General features: G+C 56.6%; 2 protein-coding genes across 2 annotated transcripts; one reads left to right on the top strand and one right to left on the bottom strand.

Moving 5' to 3' along the window:
- Positions 1–6754: 6754 nt before the first annotated feature.
- On the bottom strand, positions 6755–7174 carry VOLCADRAFT_94231 (uncharacterized protein; the record flags this gene model as incomplete). The annotated part of the gene is made up of 1 exon (XM_002953384.1): positions 6755–7174. One exon carries the CDS (start codon positions 7172–7174, stop codon positions 6755–6757), a length of 420 nt encoding a protein of 139 aa, XP_002953430.1.
- Positions 7175–9830: 2656 nt separating this feature from the next.
- On the top strand, positions 9831–15528 carry VOLCADRAFT_63825 (Kif19 type kinesin-like protein; the record flags this gene model as incomplete). Its single annotated transcript, XM_002953484.1, has 10 exons — positions 9831–9974; positions 11723–11794; positions 12318–12399; positions 12704–12763; positions 13280–13383; positions 13795–13914; positions 14290–14367; positions 14600–14644; positions 14812–15033; positions 15289–15528. Coding segments are annotated over 10 exons (1167 nt in total), but the record flags the coding sequence as incomplete, so codon positions are not given.
- Positions 15529–19072: the final 3544 nt, after the last annotated feature.

Genomic DNA, 19072 nt, shown 5'->3' with positions numbered 1-19072 from the left:
GCTAAGCTCCTCACACGGCCCTAGCAAATCACAGAGGACAAAAAGACGCGCCTCTTGGAGCGCGGTGGATGGTCACCTCCTGACGACTCATTGTCTGCCATCGCTGGATGTTATAGACTGGAAGCTATAAAAGTATTATGAAAAGTGTAGTTAAATATTGCAATATGAATTATGCCTGCCAAGTGTGTGGCTTTATCCTTTATATGGTCCGTCCTCTCCCCTACAGGCCCCGTAAGGCCTCTTATTGTCTGCCATCGCTGGATGTTACAGACCAGAAGCTATAAAAGTATTATGAAAAGTGTAGTTACATATTGCAATATGAATTATGCCTGCCAAGTGTGGGGCCTTATCCTTTATATGGTCCGTCCTCTCCCCTACAGGGCCCCGTAAGGCATCTTATAAATCCTTAAATTCCTTACGGGAGTCTGAAAGGGAACCAGGCCACACCTAACAACTGGGAAGCGTAAGCCGGCTTTACTTGCCGAAAAACTTGCGTAGGCACAGATGATCGGTTTTCAAACTCAACTTAGACTTACAATGTTCATAATTTGGTCCGCTTAAATAGTCATATTAGCGCGCCATAACCTCACACGTTGTACACGCAAGTTCAAGCTCCACTAGCTCCGAAGATACGACATGGTTTCAGAAGCGCGCGTTAACGAACTGCAAAACATTACACACTCCCCTCCTTAAAAACAAGCACCGTCCTCGGTGCGAAAACGTCATTAAGCGGCCATAGTCGTGCGCCTCTCCGATTCCCTGAACGAAATCGGTACCAGGCTAACGAGGGGAAGGCAAAAGGGAACCGGAGTCAAGGCAAAACCTTCCCCGCACTGGATACCGGCCTAAAAGTGGCGCACGACTCCTACCATTTCCGGCTTAGGTAACCGGAGACACACATAAGCTGCTATGACAGCAAATATAATCTGGCTATACGAAATCCAAATAACCATACACACCAAACACACAATTACCCATCTGACGGCAGACAGACTAGTAGAACACAACCAGCAGGAACAGGACGAAGACTTAAGCAGGCATACTGAACACACCTGAAGACACACACACACACACATATCCAGCTGCAGCTCTATTCCGCTAGAAACTGTACAATCCTCGGGGCATGCTCCGGGAACTTGGATCTGAACCACGCATAGCGATCTGATAGCCTGAACGCGGTCCAGCTTGGGCTCCTCAGGAAGGCACGTAGCGCTGGCAGGTTGTGCACGTCGTCGTATGGTTCCCATGAGGGGTCGCGCTTACTACTTGTGGACCACTGCACGAGGAACATGACGGACGGGCGTGCGCGCTTGTTGTACCCTAGGCGAACAGCTGTAACCACGGTATCTGCACTGTCATACGGGGATTCAAGTGCGGTAGGGGCTGCAGGTGGAGGTGGTGGGCGGCCGGGAAAGAGCGCTGGATCGTTGTCGGTCCAGGGAAGAAGGCGGCTGATGTGGAATACTGGATGCAAGCGGCCGAGGGAGGCTGGAAGGTGGAGGCGGTATGCAACTGGAGAAATGACGGAGGAGATGAGGAAGGGGCCGAGGTAGCGAGGGCGGAGTTTTGGGGAGGGGTAGGTAGGTAGGGTGAGGTGCTCTGTGGACAGTCGGACGCGATCGCCAACTTTGAAGGTGATGGAGCGACGATGCTGGTTAGCTGCGGCAGTGTAGCGGGTTTTGGCGGCTTGGATTTCGCGGTTGATGGTGGCATGGATGTCCTTCATACGCTGCTGTAGCTCGGTGGCCTGCGGGTGTGAGGAAGGTGGAGCGGCTTGGGGGCCGTGGAGGGAGATGGGAGTGCGCGGGTGGTAGCCGTGATTGGCGTAAAATGGTGTCATGCCGGTGCTTGCGTGGGTGGCGTTGTTGTATGCTGCTTCTGCAATCGGAAGGTATGATGCCCAGTTGTCCTGCATAGGTTGGATGTAAGCGCGGAGGATCTGCTCAATAGTGCGATGTGTTCTCTCGGTTTGACCGTCGGTTTGTGGGTGGTAGGCGGAGGAGATGTTAAGGGACGTGCCAAGGTGCTCCCAGAAGGTGCGCCAGACGTCAGACATGAAGCGGGAATCTCGGTCTGAGACGAGGGTTGTCGGAAGACCGTGTAGACGGTAGACGTGGGTGAGAAAGAGTAGGGCGGTGTCGTGGGCAGTGGTGGTCTTGTTGGTGAGTGCGAAGTGGGCTTGCTTGGTGAACATATCGACGAAGGTGAGGATTGCGGTGTAGGTGCGACCGTCCAAACCTTTAGAGGGCGGCAGGTCAGTGATGAAGTCCAGAGACACGTGTGTCCATGGTTGGGTGGGTGTAGGCAGCGGGTGGAGGAGGCCAGGTGGAGGCTGGGTGGATGGCTTGGTGCGTTGACAAATGGGGCAGGACTTGACGTAGGCTTTGACGGTGCGGGCCATGTGAGGCCACCAGTAGCGGGTGGATATCGCCGCGAGGGTGCGACGGAAGCCGGGGTGACCAGAGTAAGTAGCATCGTGGAACTCGTGAAGTAGGCGTCGGCGTAAGGATGGGATGTTAGGGACGGCGATGCGGTTGGCGAAATAGAAAAAACCGTCTGGGGAGTGTTGGAGGTACGGTTTGGTGGTGGTTGGATCGGAGTACATGGGGTCGGCGGCGTAACCGAAACGGATGTCGTCAGCAAGGCTGGGGTCTGGTACGACGTGAGCTGCGATGGTAGAACAAGCGTGATGGAGGGCATGGTTGGCAGCGACGTCGACGGGTGGGGAAGTGGAGGGCCAAAGTGGGGGAGGCGATGGAGTTGCAATGGAGGTTAGTGTTTCTGCTGATGCAGTGGGTAGTGAGGGGCTGGGGTCGGAGGGCTCTGGGTTGGGGGCTGGACTGACGGGAAAGCGGGAGAGGGCGTCGGCCAGGTTTTGCGGGCCGGGGCGATAGGTGATTGTGATGTAGCCTTGGAATGGGGCGAGGAGCTGAGCCCAACGGGCTTGACGACGAGATAGGTCCTTCTGTGTGAAGAAGCGTTGCAGGGTGTCGTGGTCTGTGCAGAGCGTGAAGGGGCAGCCTTCGAGATAGCACCGAAACTTACGCACTGCGTGTACGACAGCAAGCAACTCCAGCTCGTGGATGGGGTAGTTGGCTTCATGACGGCTGAGCTTGCGGGACTCGAACGCCACGGGATGTAGGGCGCCGTTGCGTTCTTGGAGGAGCACAGCGCCAATGCCGAGGATGGAGGCGTCGGTATAAAGGGTGAAGGTGGCTGAGGGGCCCGTTTGTGGGATGATGAGGGCGGGGGCGGAGGTGAGTGCTTTACGAAGGGCATGGAAGGCGGCGACGGCGTCGGGCGGTAAAGTCTTAGGAAAGGGCTGGGTGGTTTTGGTAAGCGCGGTGAGAGGGTGGGCGATGCGGGCGTAGTCCTTGATGAAACGGCGGTAGAAGCCTGTGAAACCCAAGAAGGCTCGGACGTCGGTGATGGTGGAGGGAATGGGGAAATGGTTGAGAGCTGCGAGTTTGTCGGGATCTGTGGTGATGCCGTCGCGGGAAATGATGAAGCCGCAGAATTTCGTTGACGGCTGGGCGAAGGAACATTTTGTGCGGCGGACGTGGAGGTGGTGGTTCTGCAAGGTGCGGAGGACAGCTTCCACGTCGCGGCAATGGTCTTCGAAGGTGCGTGAGTAAATGAGGACGTCGTCGAGGTACACGACCGCACATTTGTTGCGGAAGGGGCGGAGGACGTCGTTCATGAGGGACATAAATGTAGCCGGAGCGCCTGTAAGGCCGAAGGGGAGGACTAGCCATTCGTACAGCCCATACTTACATCGGAAAGCTGTTTTATGCACGTCGGGTTCGTGCACACGAACTTGGTGGTAGCCCGACCAGAGATCTAGCTTGGTGAAGTAGGCTGCGCCGTACAGCTGGTCTAGGAGCTCGTCCACACGTGGCAACGGGTACGCGTTTTTGACGGTGAGCTGGTTGATTGCACGAAAGTCGACACAGAGGCGTAGTCCGTTGCCGCCGGGTTTGCGGGCGAACAGGATTGGAGCGCCAAAAGGTGATGTGGACGGGCGAATCCAGCCACGGTCGAGGTAGTCCTTGAGCTGTCGTTCCAGCTCTTGGAGTTCCGCCGGTGACATTCGGTACTCACGTTGCTTCGGCGGTTGGGCGTCGGGGTCGAGGGGAATGCGGTGGTCACAAGGGCGGGATGGTGGAAGACCCGTGGGTTCGGAGAAGACAGCGGAATATCGCTCGAGGATGGATTGGAGAGGAGGCGGTGCCGGCGGTATGGGGACGTTGGGCTGGGGTGGGGCTTCGGGATCAATTTCTGGGTCGTCAAGGGGACGAAGGATGCCGAGGTAGACTGGTGGGGGTTGAACGAAGGGGCCACGTTTTCGGGGATTGGAGGCGGTGGGTGGTGGTGGGCGGGCACTGGCTTGGCGAATGCATTTCTGCATGCGGGCGGCGGAGACGAATTCGATGGCGAACGTGGAGGGAAGGTAGGGAGAGCCAGAAAGGGTTGTGCTGCCTATCGTGACGGTGTTGTTCTGCCAGTCGATGGTGGGGTTGTGCTGGGTTAACCAGGGCTTACCAAGGATGGCGTCGTACCCGTCCAGGTCTAAGGCGTAGAAGGTGGTACGCTCGTGGTGGGATTGGATGGTGAGATGGACGTTGGTAAGGGCGGCGGAAGAGAGGGCGAGATGTCCGTTGGCGAGGCGGACTCGGAAGGCTTGAGACGGTGGAAGATTGGCGGGACGGAGGTGGGAGCGGTTAATGAAATCGTTGGCTATAAAGTTGCGTGAGGCGCCGGAGTCAAGGAGGATTCGGGCGGGGCGTCCAGCAATGTCGGCGTTGAAGACGATGAGTGTGGAGGAGAGGTCGGCGGCAGTCAGGCGGCCGAGAACAGGGGGTATAGGGACCCGTGAGGTGGGTGTGTTTTCGTCGACAGGTGGTAATGGAGGTTGGTGAAGACGGTTGTGCTGCTTAAGTGCTGGACGAGGGAGGGGATGGGGGCGGGGAGGGGCAGGGGGAGTGGTACTGGCGGGAGTGGACGGAGAGACGAGGGGAGAAGCGAAGGAGACGCGCGGAGGTGGGGTGGATGTAAGGGTGGTTATTTGCGGGGTAGGGGGGGGTGACGGTGTAACGGTCGTAGAGGGTTGTGGGGCTGGTGGCGAGGGAGAGAAGCGGGCGATGAGACGGGCGACGTTGGAACGGGACGGCGGAGGCTGTTCCGCGGTTGGGTGTGTGCGTGGGTTCGGAGTGGAGAAACGGTGGGTAAGTTGTCGGACATGGGAGGTGGTGGTAAGTGGAGACGGCGAAGCAGTTGAAGACGGAGGTGACGCAATAGGAGAGGGCAAAGTAGTAGTAGACGGAGACGACGAAATAAGAGAGGACGAAGACGACGATGAAGGTGTAGACGGAGGCGACGAAATAGGCGAGGACGAGGACGACGAAGTAGTTGTAGACGGAGGTGACGAAACAAGAGGCGACGAAGGTGACGAGATGAGAGGCGACGGAGACGACGAGATAAGAGGCGACGAAGGTGACGAGATAAGAGGCGACGGAGACGACGAGATAAGAGGCGACGAAGACGACGAAGTAGTTGACGGGGACGACGAAGTAGGTAGGGAGGCGGTGGACGAAGTGGCGAGAGTGAAGGGAGTGTGGGACGGTGGATCGTAGAGGACGATGAGCGGCCAGGGGGGAGGGTCCTGGCTCGTTGTATATATATATATATGTATATACATATAGGGTATATATATATATATACATATATATACATATATACATATATATATACATATATATACATATATACATATATATATATACATATAGGGTATATATATATATATACATATATATACATATATATACATATAGGGTATATATACATATATATATATACATATACATATACATATACATATACATATACATATACATATACATATACATATATATACATATATATGTATATATATACATATATACATATACATATATATACATATACATATACATATACATATACATATACATATACATATACATATACATATACATATACATATACATATACATATACATATACATATACATATACATATACATATACATATACATATACATATACATATACATATACATATATATATACATATATATAGCGATGTTGACATATCTTCGTCACACGCTGCCTACAAGAACAAGTTCGTTGTGCTGTTTGAGCCGTTCGTAATCATACAGTTTGCCTCCTTTAAGCAGCCTCTCGCACAATCGTGTCCGGTCGTACTGTGCCGAATAAACGGGCCGTACAAGACGCCCAAAGCCAGGAGCGAATTTTAACGCGCGGATGCGCGCGTGCGATTCTCAAAATGCGCGTGTACAAGTGTATGTCATTTTTTTGGCGAAAGGCCGCGGTGTGCCAGCGCGTTGCGGAGGAGGGCATGTTGGCCACACTCGCACGCGGTATGCAGGCCGGAAATTTGGGTGGCTGCTTTGCCGTAACTGAAAGCACCGAAAGCAAAGAACGTAGCTTGCAATATACTACAACACTCACAATATACTGCTGCACTCTTCTCTCCAATCCGGCCACATTCTGTTTCACCGACGTACTTCGGCACCTTCCATAACTATACATACTTTGCGAACGCGGGCAGCTGCTTCACCAGGACCCCAGTGTTTGCGATCCATGTAATACTTTTTGTCATCAATCTGTACGACAACTAGCTTGGAAACGTGTTTGGCATACGTGTCATCGTCCATGTCCTTGTGAAACACAATTGTGCGATAGGCGCTATTCAGGGCAGATTTTTGGGCAAGTCAAAGCACGATGTGGAATCGTCGTAGAGTCTGCAGTCGACAGACGCCGCCTTCATGACAGAAAGGACCTGGTCAGTGAGTGTTTTTTCCTTCAGGGCGATGGAGTGAACGAATTGGTCCGATGTCAGGCCCTTGTCGTCTCTCATGATAACTCGGTCATGGCGCTGTGTGTCTGTGAGGTTCACCAGGTACAAATACACGTCCACGTGTCTTTCTTCAGGCGGCAGCGCCACGTGCGACTTTGCACGCACGGCACGCCCTATGACCTGATCAAGACGGTTGTGGTTCCAAAAACTCTCCAGCATGTGCACTTGCCGCACGTTCTTCAAAGAGATGCCTTCCGCACCCGACGCTGTAATGATCATGACGCGCGCCAAATCTCCGTATAGGTTATTCATGACGCTCTCATTCCGGCGCGGCAAGCTCTCGCGTGTCGCACGGGGCACTTTGTTCAGTTCACTATTGAAAATGTTAATCAAGAGTCGGTTGTACTCCGAGTCCTCCTCGTGCGCAGGACCATGTACTGGGGCTGATAGTCGACTAATTGAGATTCATTTTGAGATTCATTATGAGATTCATTTTGAGATTCATTCAAAGGAAAGTCCCTGTCGTCGTACACCCACGGCGATGCGTTGGCCTTTTGGTTCCGGACGAGTCGGAACTCTCGCCACCCGTTCGCATCCAGCACCGCGCTTAGCAGAGCAACGCCTTCGGCACGACGGATGCGCGTGTACACCAATGACAGCGCCGGGCGCTCTCTCAAGTTTTGGAGCAGCGCAAGAAACTTGGGTGAATGCTTGACGAGCGTCCCATCAAAACGCAGTACCAGAGATCTTGAGGCGACGGATTGGAACATCTCGCCTCTGTTAGTTCTGTTTGTTCCTTAGTGTGTGTAAGGCAACGCTTCCCGTTTGCCTGTTTCTAAGGCTTTGAGTATCGTTCTTGAGTATCGTTTGCGAGCTGGGTGTATGTTTGGTTCCTTCGTAAGTTGGCGTGCCATGGCTCTTTGCGATGTTGTAGTAGCGGTGGGATTGCAGATCCTTATGCTCCAGAGATGTCCAGCTAACCAGAGATTGGTTCTGGAGCTGGAGTTTTGTAAGGTCTGCGGTGTTGCGTTAACGGCTAGTTAACGGAGGAATCAATAGACCTGTCGATGACCAGGCACAGAACGGGCCTCCAGCAATCCTCCATTTTTGTCACGATCCAGTCTTGCGGCACAACAGCATTTGTGTCGCCAGCGGAGAGGCGGCCATCGATGACAATTTCGGGTTGTCGGGAGCAGTCTGCATGGTTGATCCTCGTTCTTCGATTTGAACGGTTTTTTGATTTCGTGCCCTCGCTGGTCCGGGAGCAAGCAACGCTGCGGCCGGCGCTCGCGTTTGCCGTGCGGGTCGGCGTCTTGGCAATTGAGGATGTGGCGTGGGAACATGTCGCATGGATAGTTCAACACTCTCCTTTATATGGCACCCTAGATTGGGGGGGCGCCAAACGGAAACACACCGCACACAGAGTCGCGCCATGGTCTATCGGTGCCATCGCATTGAAAGGCCGCCACCTTAAAGGTAAGGCAACAATGCGCCTTTGTGTGTGACATGATGCCGATGTGGGACACTGTAACAAGCCAACGCCTAAATCTATGGACTCGCCGGGGCGCTTCAGGGAGCTGGCTTAAGATACACGACGCGTATTTAAAGTATATAGATCCAAAGGCATTTCTGACCAAAGAAGACAGTGTCCCAAAAGATAATCACCCCTCGGTCAAGGCTTCCACACGCGCCAAGGTTCAGCGAGCTATATGATTGTGGCAAATAATCCCTAAATACCTGACACTGCTTAATCAATTTTACACGACGCGTGCACGGAGCACGGTAACCTGAGTGCTTCGTACTGGCCAGGTTTGCATACATCTTGCAAAAGTTTATGAGTAATGGCTGGCTACACCAACTGCAGAAACCCTCTTGACCAATGCCTGAACAATGTGAGCTACACATTTCCTCACTGGACACTGCATTCTTCTAAAATTGCCGTACATCCTGCAAACTCACGTCCACGGGCTCGAGTCTGGTAACGTTTGCACAGCTGCGCAAATTGGGTTACTACTTGATAAGTTGTCCTAAGGAGAGAAGCTGATGTTTGCGGCCTAACAAGACTTGACTTTCACAAATCCTCCGTAAAGTTATTGACTTTTGTTTGGAAAGCCATCCTATGGGTTAGCCTTCAAGTGCTTGGGAGCCACGGCCCAGCAGACGAGGAGCCACAGCACAGCAGGGCCGCTGGCAAAATGGCTCGCGAAAGCAAGGCGCCTGTTAAGCTCAGCAGCGTAGTGGATGCTTCACGGGTGAGCCCGCGAGGGGGCCGCGATGGGTGTTAAAGTCAACACTATTCGAACATGCCAATTGGGCCGCCTGTGCGTGCCGGAGTGGGGTTCCGGCAGTCTGCAGCGAATTCTCCTTAACATTCTTGCTAGTGGCCATAAAGACAGCCCCATGTTGTACGATGCTTTCTTTCATAGGACGCTAGGGTCTTCGCGGGCACGCTCTTTTCTGAGGAGTCGGGAAGGCGAAAGCAAGTTTATGAGGATGAAACTGAACGCTTTGACCTTAGCATATACCTCTTATTAGGATGAATGTATAGATGGTCGTGTCAGAAGCCTAGGAAGGCCTTCGTATTGGCCTGGCTGGGCTACCCATCGTCGCACCTTCAAATCCTAAGCCTGTTGCAAATAATAACCCCAGGCCGTTGCACGATTCACTTCCACCCGTACGTACAACAGCTGAGGACTCCACCATAGCCCCTCCGTCCGGCAACGACCTCCCCTCCCGCCTCCCTCGGCCTCCGCCCCATCTCGTGCTTGCTCCTGGGCCCACATATCCCGGTCTAACATATACAATTCTTCCCACACTCCTAGCTCTGCCGCACGAACCTGTTTCCAGAATCCAACAGCCACTATCCACCCACTTCACACCTAGAGCTGTTTCCTGTCCGGTTCCTGTCTGGTTTCCCGTCCTCCAAACCCGATCACCTTAATGCAACCCCTCCTCTGGACAGTATGTGAGCGCATCGACGGCCGCCACCCTCACGGTGGGCATCCGCGTGCGGCCTCTCGTGCGGGCGGAGATCGCAAGGGGCGGCCGGCGGGACATCATCCGCGTGCTGGACTCACGCGTGGTGGTGGTGCTGGACCCCGATGAAAACAAGGTGGGTAGGATTAAGAGGCACTGATCGTGTCCGGCGCCATGGGAGAGGTGCCATTGCCGTCTCCGGCTGTCACAAAGGGCTGCAGCACAGCGCCTATATCCCTACGCCGCCAGCTGCCATACGCAAAACCACCCCTTCTCAGTTCGCGCAGTACCTGGGACAGCGGCGATGCAGCATTGGCAATGGTGCCATTTGGGGGAGGCCGTTCTTGCGTATGGCAGCTGACGGGGTAGCGGAGGGAGGGGGGGCCAGGGTACAGGCGCTGAGGCACACGGCAATGGAGCTGGAGGAGAAATGCGGAGCAAACAGCCAAAGCACATACATGTCGCCCTGGTTGTGAGGTGGCGGTGCTGGTGAAAAGAGGGGATCTGCGGGTGTGTTGGCTGTTGGGTGAGCCCCCGTGTGCCGCATGGGTGGAGCCTGATGGGTGGGGCCAAGCGGTGGGGGAGATGGTGGTCATCAGGGTACGTGACGGCGTGGGTAAGGTAAGGGGGCGCTACCCCGGCCTGCACTGGGCAGGTGCTGGGGTTGCGGCTGAGGGCCCAGGCGCAGCTATGGCGAGCATGTGTCTACGCACGGGTTTCAGCTGGCCCTGCTGCAGTGGTGTCGGAGGTAACAGCTAGGTCTTGTCAGCTTAAGGAGGCGAGCGGGACAGTGCGTCGAGCTGGAGATGCTGTGTGTGCCTGGCCTTATGAGGCTCCAGGCAAGGCGAGTGCGGAAAGCGTGTCGGAGCAGTGGGTGATTGGGGATCTACTTGGCATCGGTCGGCATTTTCCCCGCGGCATGACTTGGGCCGACCCGACGGACTGGATTCCCGAGTGGGACTTAGATACGGTGCCGGGTCATGCCGGACGCAATGCCGGCCAGTGTTGACTTTTGTGGGATGGCCTCGTTGTCGCAACGGGCTGGGGGCTGGGGTAACGGGAATATTGGGCAACGGTATACCGCATGTGGCCCGGCTCCCATCCTATGGATCCTCTGTAGGGTCTGTAGAGCTCTTAAAGAGGTGTTCATGTACCACACTTAGGTTTGGAGAAGTGCGGCGTTAACCCGCTGCTGTCCAAGCAAGCAGGAGTGGAGGAAGTGCAGCACTACGAGCTGTAGTGTTACAGGGTCAGGTTTCATAGGGTTGGCAGTGTAGGCTAGGGGCAAGGAGGAGGGTAAAGCGGTGGCGCGTGCTTTGTGGCGCACTGTTGGCGAAAGGGAAGCAGCTGCTAGCTTGGGTGTGTGTAAAAGAGCGAGCCAAGGAGCTAGGTCTCGCCTTGTAAGTCGTGACGGCTGGACATCTGCCTTGGGCAGCTGGATGGTAACGGATGGCAGGAGCGGGGTTCAGCACCGGGAGGTGGTGGTGGTGGTAATGGCGGTGGCCGCGAATGGACAAGAGGTAGTTTATTTTGGCAGGAGCTTCGTGACAGGGTGTGAGTGAGTTGCATATCTTGTAGGAAATGGCAACACCGCACCGTGGGGCCCGTGGGGCAGCACAAGGCCGTACTTTCTGTATGTCCGCGCCATCACCACACCATCACCACACGTGGGATGTTCGGCCCCTGTCAGGCAACGTCGTAGTTTGGTCATTCGCATATGGTCTTGCCGCAAGCCAAGGGCGCTTACGTTCTCACCTGAACCCCCACCCCAACCTAATCTCTATTCGCCATTCGGCCGGCTGGCTGCCCTTCCCTTCCCTCAGTTGTTGGTTTTTTGGACTTTGCATGTAAGTCCCCCCTCTCACCCCCTTCTGCCCCTCTTAGGATTATTTGGACCAGGTCCAGAACCGGACCAAGGAGAAGCGGTACACATTTGACATCGCCTTTGGAACCTCGGTGAGTGCGGGGGAGGAACGGGCCGTGGTGGGGAACGAGCGGGCCAAGTGTAGCGCACAAACTACAGCGGCTGAGCTTGGCTCAAATCCCAAATCCCGGCCCGGGCCTTGGCTAAGCTCTTGGTAACAGTCGAGGGGTCCTTAGGGACGGGGGTTGGGGCGATAGATGCGAGAAAGCAGGCGGCCGCACCGGGTAGAGCAGGCAGGCACCCGCTGGGGCCCTGGCCGCCTGGGGAACCCCTGCGACCGTGCGAGTTATTGGATCGTTGGAAAGGTGAACGTGGTGGTGAGGAGGGAAGAAAAGTTGTGCAACATGATATCGCGCGGGACTTCGAGGAGTCCGGCCGAGCACACGGCCCTTCTTGCGCGTGCGAAAACAAGTTGGGGATGGACGCGGTGTATGAGAGCTGTAGGTACAGGGCTCTGTGTTATGAAACCGTTTTGGGGCCTTTGCCATGCCGTACCACGCCACTGCCAGACCGTTTTGTGGTGAGCCTGGTGTCCGCTGCCGTATGTGAGTACAGGCCACCAATCGCGACGTGTACAACGGCACTGTGCGGGAATTGATCGGTGGCGTGTTGCAGGGAATCAACACCACAGTATTTGGTGAGCAGGGCCCGGGGGTGGGGTTCGGTAAAGCACCTGCCGGCGCGTGACCGGGCCGGCTGATGCGGTTGCAGCCTCCTATCCCGCCACGTTGAGGCGCGACGTGGGGCCCAAAGAACGTCATGCACCTGTCACCTTTTCCCCACTCTACTCCGCTCCCCTTTTTCCCTCACCACCCACCGCCGGGTGACGGCTTGTCCTGCTTGCGGCCACATAGGCCGACATCAACCGTGAGGCCGCGTCGTTACCTGGTTTCCGTTGCCGTGTGCCGTGTGGGCCCCAAAACCCCCTCCTCCTGTCGCAGCTTACGGTGCCACTGGCAGCGGCAAGACCTACACGATGGTGGGCACCCAGCAGGACCCAGGTGGGCTAAACCCCAGAGCGGGAGGGGGCTACGAGGGGGCTGGGGCCTGTAACGGGACAGGGAATGTGGGGGGTAGGCCTTGGGGGTGGGGAGCTGCGGGACCGGGCCACATGGGCAGGTGGGGGTGCGGGGCACATCTGCCTCATGGGTCGAGACGGGGAAGAGGAAAGGAAAGGCTGCTGACAAGGCGACTGGGACCGAGGCAGGCTGCTGTGTGGTTGGGAAGAAGAATGCCGGCGGTGCTTGAAGCTCATAGGAGGAGATACCACCCGCTGCCACGTGGCAAGCTCTTGCACTGTTGCCACAAGCACGCCCGCCCCGTGCCATATACCATGTGCTTCTCCTTATCTCCGTATTCCCTCTCATGTACATTCCTGCACGCATTTGGCAGTATTTCCGCCTTCCCTCCTCTTGGCAGGTGATGCTTCCGTCTGATGAGTCCGTCGAATGAATGCACATACTTCCTAACCCTCGTCGCCCTAACCCTCGTCGCCCTCCCCATCCCTTTCCCTGTAGGCCTGATGGTGTTGTGCCTTGAGAAGATATTTGCTGACCGGGACACCTCCCACCGGGATGAGGACTTCTGTGTTACCTGCTCATACCTGGAGGTCTACAACGAGGTACAGGACCGGAAAAGGGGGGAGGGTGCGGACTGTGACGTGTTTTTTAAATACTCTGAGCCGCGATACGGTAACAGGCCGAGATGTACTAGTAACTTGAGCTCCGTAGTCACCAGCGAAGTGCAATGAGCCCTTTCCAGTAAAAGCTGCTGTAGACGTAGCTTGAAATGCCAAGAGGATGTTGAACGGAAGCATGTGTGTGTCGGTGGGTTTGGTAGGGTGACTGTTGCAGATGGAGGGTGCTCTGGAGGGCGATGGAACACATTGTCTACCCGTATCCGTTACACCCCCCTCGCTGTCCTTTCCCTGTTCCTGCGCTCTCATTTGCCTTGCTCTGACCCACCCGCTTTGGTGCGATTCATTCTGTTGCTTGTGGTGGTGGTGGTGGTGGTGGTCACGGTGGTCTTACAGATTATCTACGATCTGCTTGTGAAGAGCTCCTCCCCCCTGGAGCTGCGGGAGGACCCCGAGCTGGGGGTGGTGGTGGCGGGGCTGAAACACATTACTGTTACGTCGGCAGCGGAGATCATGGTGCGTTAGTCGTAAGCTTCCTACCTTGCCGGGCCCCCTGTGACCTGCCGCGCCTGTCCGTCGATCCCCTTTCCTAACCCACCAACCAACCCTGGGGTTGGCAACCTGCTGATGCCCTCCCCCAATCGGGCATTCCCCTGGTGTGAATTGCTTCCTGGGTACACACTACTTGGTGGCCCAAGGGTTGCGAGGCAGGAATTAGGCTTAAGCTGGGGGACCGCGAAAGGGCGACCCACTCCCTAGGAAGCCACGCTGCTATGTTCGGGCGTCCGAAATGTTCCTACCCCACCCCTCCCCGCTTGCATCACCTGGTCCTAACACCTCGCTTTCCCTCCTTCCCTTGCCTCCCTTATTTTGCAACCCTTACTCGGTCAGACTCTGCTGGAGGAGGGCAACCGGAGGCGTAAGACGGAGGCCACGGACGCCAACGCATCATCCTCGCGATCGCACGCGGTGAGGAGGACACCGGGGAAAACCCTCTCCGGCGGCGCTGGAGGGCATAGGCGCAGGGGTTCCCCGTATGATTGCGCTGGTGGTGCTGATTCGAGCCGGAATGAGCCGAGTTGGACCTAACCGGGCTGGGTCCCTAGCACGTCCGCGGGGTGTGGATGGGTGTGCCGGATTTTGCGTATCTGCCCCGTTTCCTCTTGTTAATTCCGCAGGGCACGTTCCTCCATCTGTGCAGGTGCTGGAGATTACTGTCAAGCGCACTCCGAAGAACCATTACAAGGTGTGCAGTGGGAAGTTTTATTTTTTAGTTGGATGCCGGGCATCGTTTGTGCCGCTCTGTTGTGGGACGTAATTTTAGGGCCTGTCTTGTGCGCTGGACAGTCAACCATTGTTGCTCCTTCTTGTTCTTGTTCATCCCCCTCCTCCTCATCTTCCGGGTTTCTGCAGGTGACGCAGCTGCGAGGCAAATTATCCCTAGTGGACCTGGCGGGCTCCGAGCGAGCTGCGGAAACCAACAACGCGGGACAGAAGCTGCGAGACGGTGCCAACATCAACCGATCGCTGCTGGCGCTGGCCAACTGCATCAATGCGCTAGGGAAGGCCAACAGCGGCAAGTCGGCAGCGTCGTACGTGCCGTACCGGAACAGCAAGCTGACGCGACTGCTCAAGGTCAGGCGCATGGCGGGGCCCGGGGAACGGTGACGGAATGTTGACACACTTGACCCTGAACCAGCTTTCCTTTCTTTGGGCGCCCCGATCCCCCAAATCCACCGCAACTGGGCCGCCCTCCTCGTTTCACTCCCCTTCTCCCCCTTCCTTAAAAAACATGTCTCTCCGTTCCGCCTGCTGCTGCTGCTGCTGCTGCCTGCTTCTCACGCCTGCTCCTCCCACCAACACGTCCTTCCATCCCCACCTCACTTTCAGGATGGTCTGAGTGGCAATTCCCGCACCGCCATGGTCGCCACCGTGTCGGGCAGCTCCGACCAGTACCACCACTCCATCAACACACTCAAGTATGCGGACCGGGCCAAGGAAATCAAGACGCATGTGGTGCAGAACGTGGGCACCGTGGAGTCGCACGTGGCCGACTACCAGCGCATCATCGACAACCTGCAGAGCGAGGTGCAGGACCTCAGGTGGGCCTCCGGGGGAGGGGGACGGTAATGGGGAGAGAGGGAGAGGGAAGGAATATGGGGTTGGGGCCGCGGGAAAGAAAAGGAGGAATTGCCGTCCAGGAGGAGGGGCATGCGGGGAAGCAAGCTTGGATGTGGGTGGAGAGAGACGGGGAGAGAGGGGAGCAGAAGGAGAAGATAAATGAATGCGGACCTAAGGCGTCGTCTGGAAAGGCGTGGGAACGGGGAAAGGGCGAGGGCGCAGAAGGTCGGGTTGGGGACACGGGTGGGTATAAATGGAGGTCCAGAGGAGGGCTTCCTTTTGGGTGCGTGCGGGTGGATGGTAGAATGGGCCATAACTCGGCCCAGGATGGCGAACATAGAGAGACACAGTAGCACCACCTCCGCGCCCAATAATCTTTCATTCTTTCCATACACCATACACCGCCCATATACCTACCCTCTACCCTCCTGATCCTCAGGGCCCAGCTCATCGAGCGCGAGGCTGCCCGGCCCCCCGGGGTGTCTAAACCCCGCACGAGCGAGGAGGACCTGCTGGCGCTCATCGGGAAGTGAGTGGGGAGGGAGGGAGGGTGGGAGGGAAGGTGCGAGGGAACAGTCCAGCTGGGACGAAGGCGAGGAGTTCATCGGCCAGTAACTGCCCAAACTATGTTGTTGGAGCTACCGCAACCTGTCAACCCTGAAATTCCTATGACCACGGAGCACTGGGTTACGTCACCACTACCATGTGCGCGCGTGTAGTTGCGGTACGGCAGGAGCGTTGGCGGCGTACTGCTGGTTCATGTTGATCAGCTCCGAATGCTTTCCCTTGCTGTTGTCTGTCTTGACAGGCTTGTTGAGGAGATGAACGACAACATCGAGGAGCGCATCAACCTGCAGAAGGCGCTGTTCGAAATCGAGGACGCCAACCTGTACAACAAGCACGAGCTGGGGCAGCTGGAGGAGTTCCTGGACTCGGGTGAGTGAAGGGGTGTGGGGGGCTGTGTATGTCTGCGTGTGTGTGATTAGGCTTGGTTAGGGTGCAAACGGAAATGGAAAGGCGAGGGGCACAAGGAATGAAACCAAACGTAACGGAGGGACGGAGGGACGGGAGGGGAGGACAAACCAACTCCCGTCCCTGCCCGCATGCCATATGCGCTCATGACCTAACCACCGCCACCATTACCATCACTGACGTCATGACCAACACCAGTCGCCTACACATGTTTGGCACTGCTGATATGCCCCCGTTTTCTGATCCTTTCTCCGTCCTGGTCCCTTTCTCCATCCCGCCTGGGGCTTGCCCACCCCTCCGTACCGTTACCGGTTGTGGTCTCCTTTGCCGCCTGATGACGGCCCGTACTGCCCTCTGCTGTGTCCCGTTGTTTCCTGCTCAGGCAAGGGCAGTGCACGGGACATCACTGAGGCCCGGGAGCGGAGGGCGGAGGTGCTCGAGGTGAGGGTTTCCCGGACACACTCAGCTGAAAGCACGGGGCTGGCGTTCCCACCACCCTGACGTGGATACACGCGCAAACACACCTACGTTTGCGTGCGTGCGAATTCGTAGCACGCGCTTTCACGCCCCGTATCGCATCGGTCATAGCAGGGGGAGGTATTGAGGAGAATATGGCACAGAGCAGGGGTGCAGGAAGGGGAGAGGAGGGCCCAAGTACAGCGCGTGAACGAACGGTTGGTTTGGTTGGTTATTGTTTGGTGGGTGGAGGGTGGGATGGCAGGTAACGGTCGCAAGCGGCATAACGCACACGGCGCTATGGGGTGGTGGTGGGAATGGAGGCCCCGGGTGCTCGGTGCTCGTACGCATGCGCCGTCCCCGGTCGTGTTGCTGTGTGTGATCCTTTTGCCCTCTTGCCTCCACATCCCATTTAGATCCCCCGTTTTCGTGGCCGCGTCTCGGCTGCTACTGACGTGTCTGCTGCCGCTGCTGCCTCCAGGCCACCCGCGAGAATGACCGGGAGCGGGAGCGGTACAAGAGCGAGATCACCGCCAACGAGATGACGAGGAAGGATATCCAGGCCCGGGTGCAGGTAGGGGTGGGCAGGTAGTGACGAGGAGGGCGGGATGGGGGAGGGGAGCTTTCCTTCCCGTGCTCGCACTCGCTGCTTACCTCACTCTCCCTCATTCTGCCTCACTCACTCCCTTTCTCCTCCGCGGGATTCGCACTCTTGCCCTTTGGAACGGCGCCTTCTTAGATGGCCGATGCTCACACACCTCTTTTCACCGCACCTCCCCACATTGGAATGCCCTGCTGAGACAAAGAGGGAGCAGTGTTAGCCGGCTTAGTGCGGCAGCTCTGAGCGCCACAGGGAAAAGGTAACCACCTGATTGGCGGCGAGGCTTCGGCGCTCCACTCTCGCCCTTCAACCCTGCCCCCATTTCCCATGTCCCCCCATATTCCCCCTCCATTCGTGACTTCCCCACTTCCCTTCCCAACCGCCTCCTCCACCTCCACCTCCTCCACCTCCACCTCCGTCCCTTGCAGGCCATTGTGGACTCCAACCAGTCTGCGGCGTTCCTGAACTTGCTGTCCACCTTCAGGTTGCAGGTGAGCGAGCCAGGCGGGGCTTGACCAGTGAGACGTATGTTTGACAATAGGGAATACTGGTAAGGTAAATGCCAAGGAATACGGGAAAAGGGGTTGGGAATCCAAGTCCCAGCCCATGCTCCCCTACCTTGGCTTTCCGCGGCCGCGTGGCTCCTTGCCCATCCCATCCTTCTCGCTGCCACACTAAAAAGCATACACAGAGCAACCGCTTCAAATGGTATTTATCTTCCCCCCTTTCCCCCCCTTCCCTTCGTGGTTCGTCTTTCCCCCCCTTCCCTCCCCTTTCATCCCTTTCTTCCCCCCTTCCAGGCCCTGCACCTACAGGAGCTCAAATTCCAAATGGCGGTGCGGGATCAGATCATCGGGGAGCAACGTCAGGTGGGGGAACCGGGGGGTCAATGACAGGTGGAGCCCGGTGCTGCGGGCTGGGTGAGGGTCGGGATGGGAGAGGCGAGGGGTGAAGGGTTTTAGGGCTCAGGGAGCAACATGAGATGCGGACACGGAGCACCAGACGCCGGGCGCGCGGGCGGGAGGACTTATTCGGGTTGCTCGTTCCTGATGGAGTGGAGTGGGCTGCAGTGAGTGCCCTATGTGCGTGTGTCTGTATGTGTATGTGTGTGCTTGTAGCTCCGCGAATGTGCGTGAGAATGTGCGTGAGAGGAGGGGTTACGCTGGAGGTCTGGGAGCATTTTATGGCTGCCGGCCCTTGTAGGCCTTGTGGGGCTGGCAGCTGCGAAGCCTGACCTCCACCATCCGTTGTGTACATGTAGTGGTCGGATTGTAGAGTACTAGAGCCAGCCGCCGCAACCCTACGCCGCTTTCTTTCCGCTATCTCGCCTTCCCTCACTGACCCCGGATCCACGCGTCCACGAATGGCCGTCTCCACACGACCGCCATGTCGGCGCAGGTGATTGGCAACCTGTGGAAGATCATTGACAAGTCGGGGTTGCCCCGGGAAAAGTAAGTGGGAGGAGGAGAGGGGTGGGGAGAGAGAGTTCAGGTGTCGTTCGGGGGCCCCCACGGCTGCGTCCGT

Source organism: Volvox carteri (genome assembly GCF_000143455.1).
Source record: "Volvox carteri f. nagariensis unplaced genomic scaffold VOLCAscaffold_36, whole genome shotgun sequence".
Classification (NCBI taxonomy): Eukaryota; Viridiplantae; Chlorophyta; class Chlorophyceae; order Chlamydomonadales; family Volvocaceae; genus Volvox; species Volvox carteri.
Note: the sequence above shows the minus strand (reverse complement) of the source record. Positions and strands in the feature narration are given on the sequence as shown.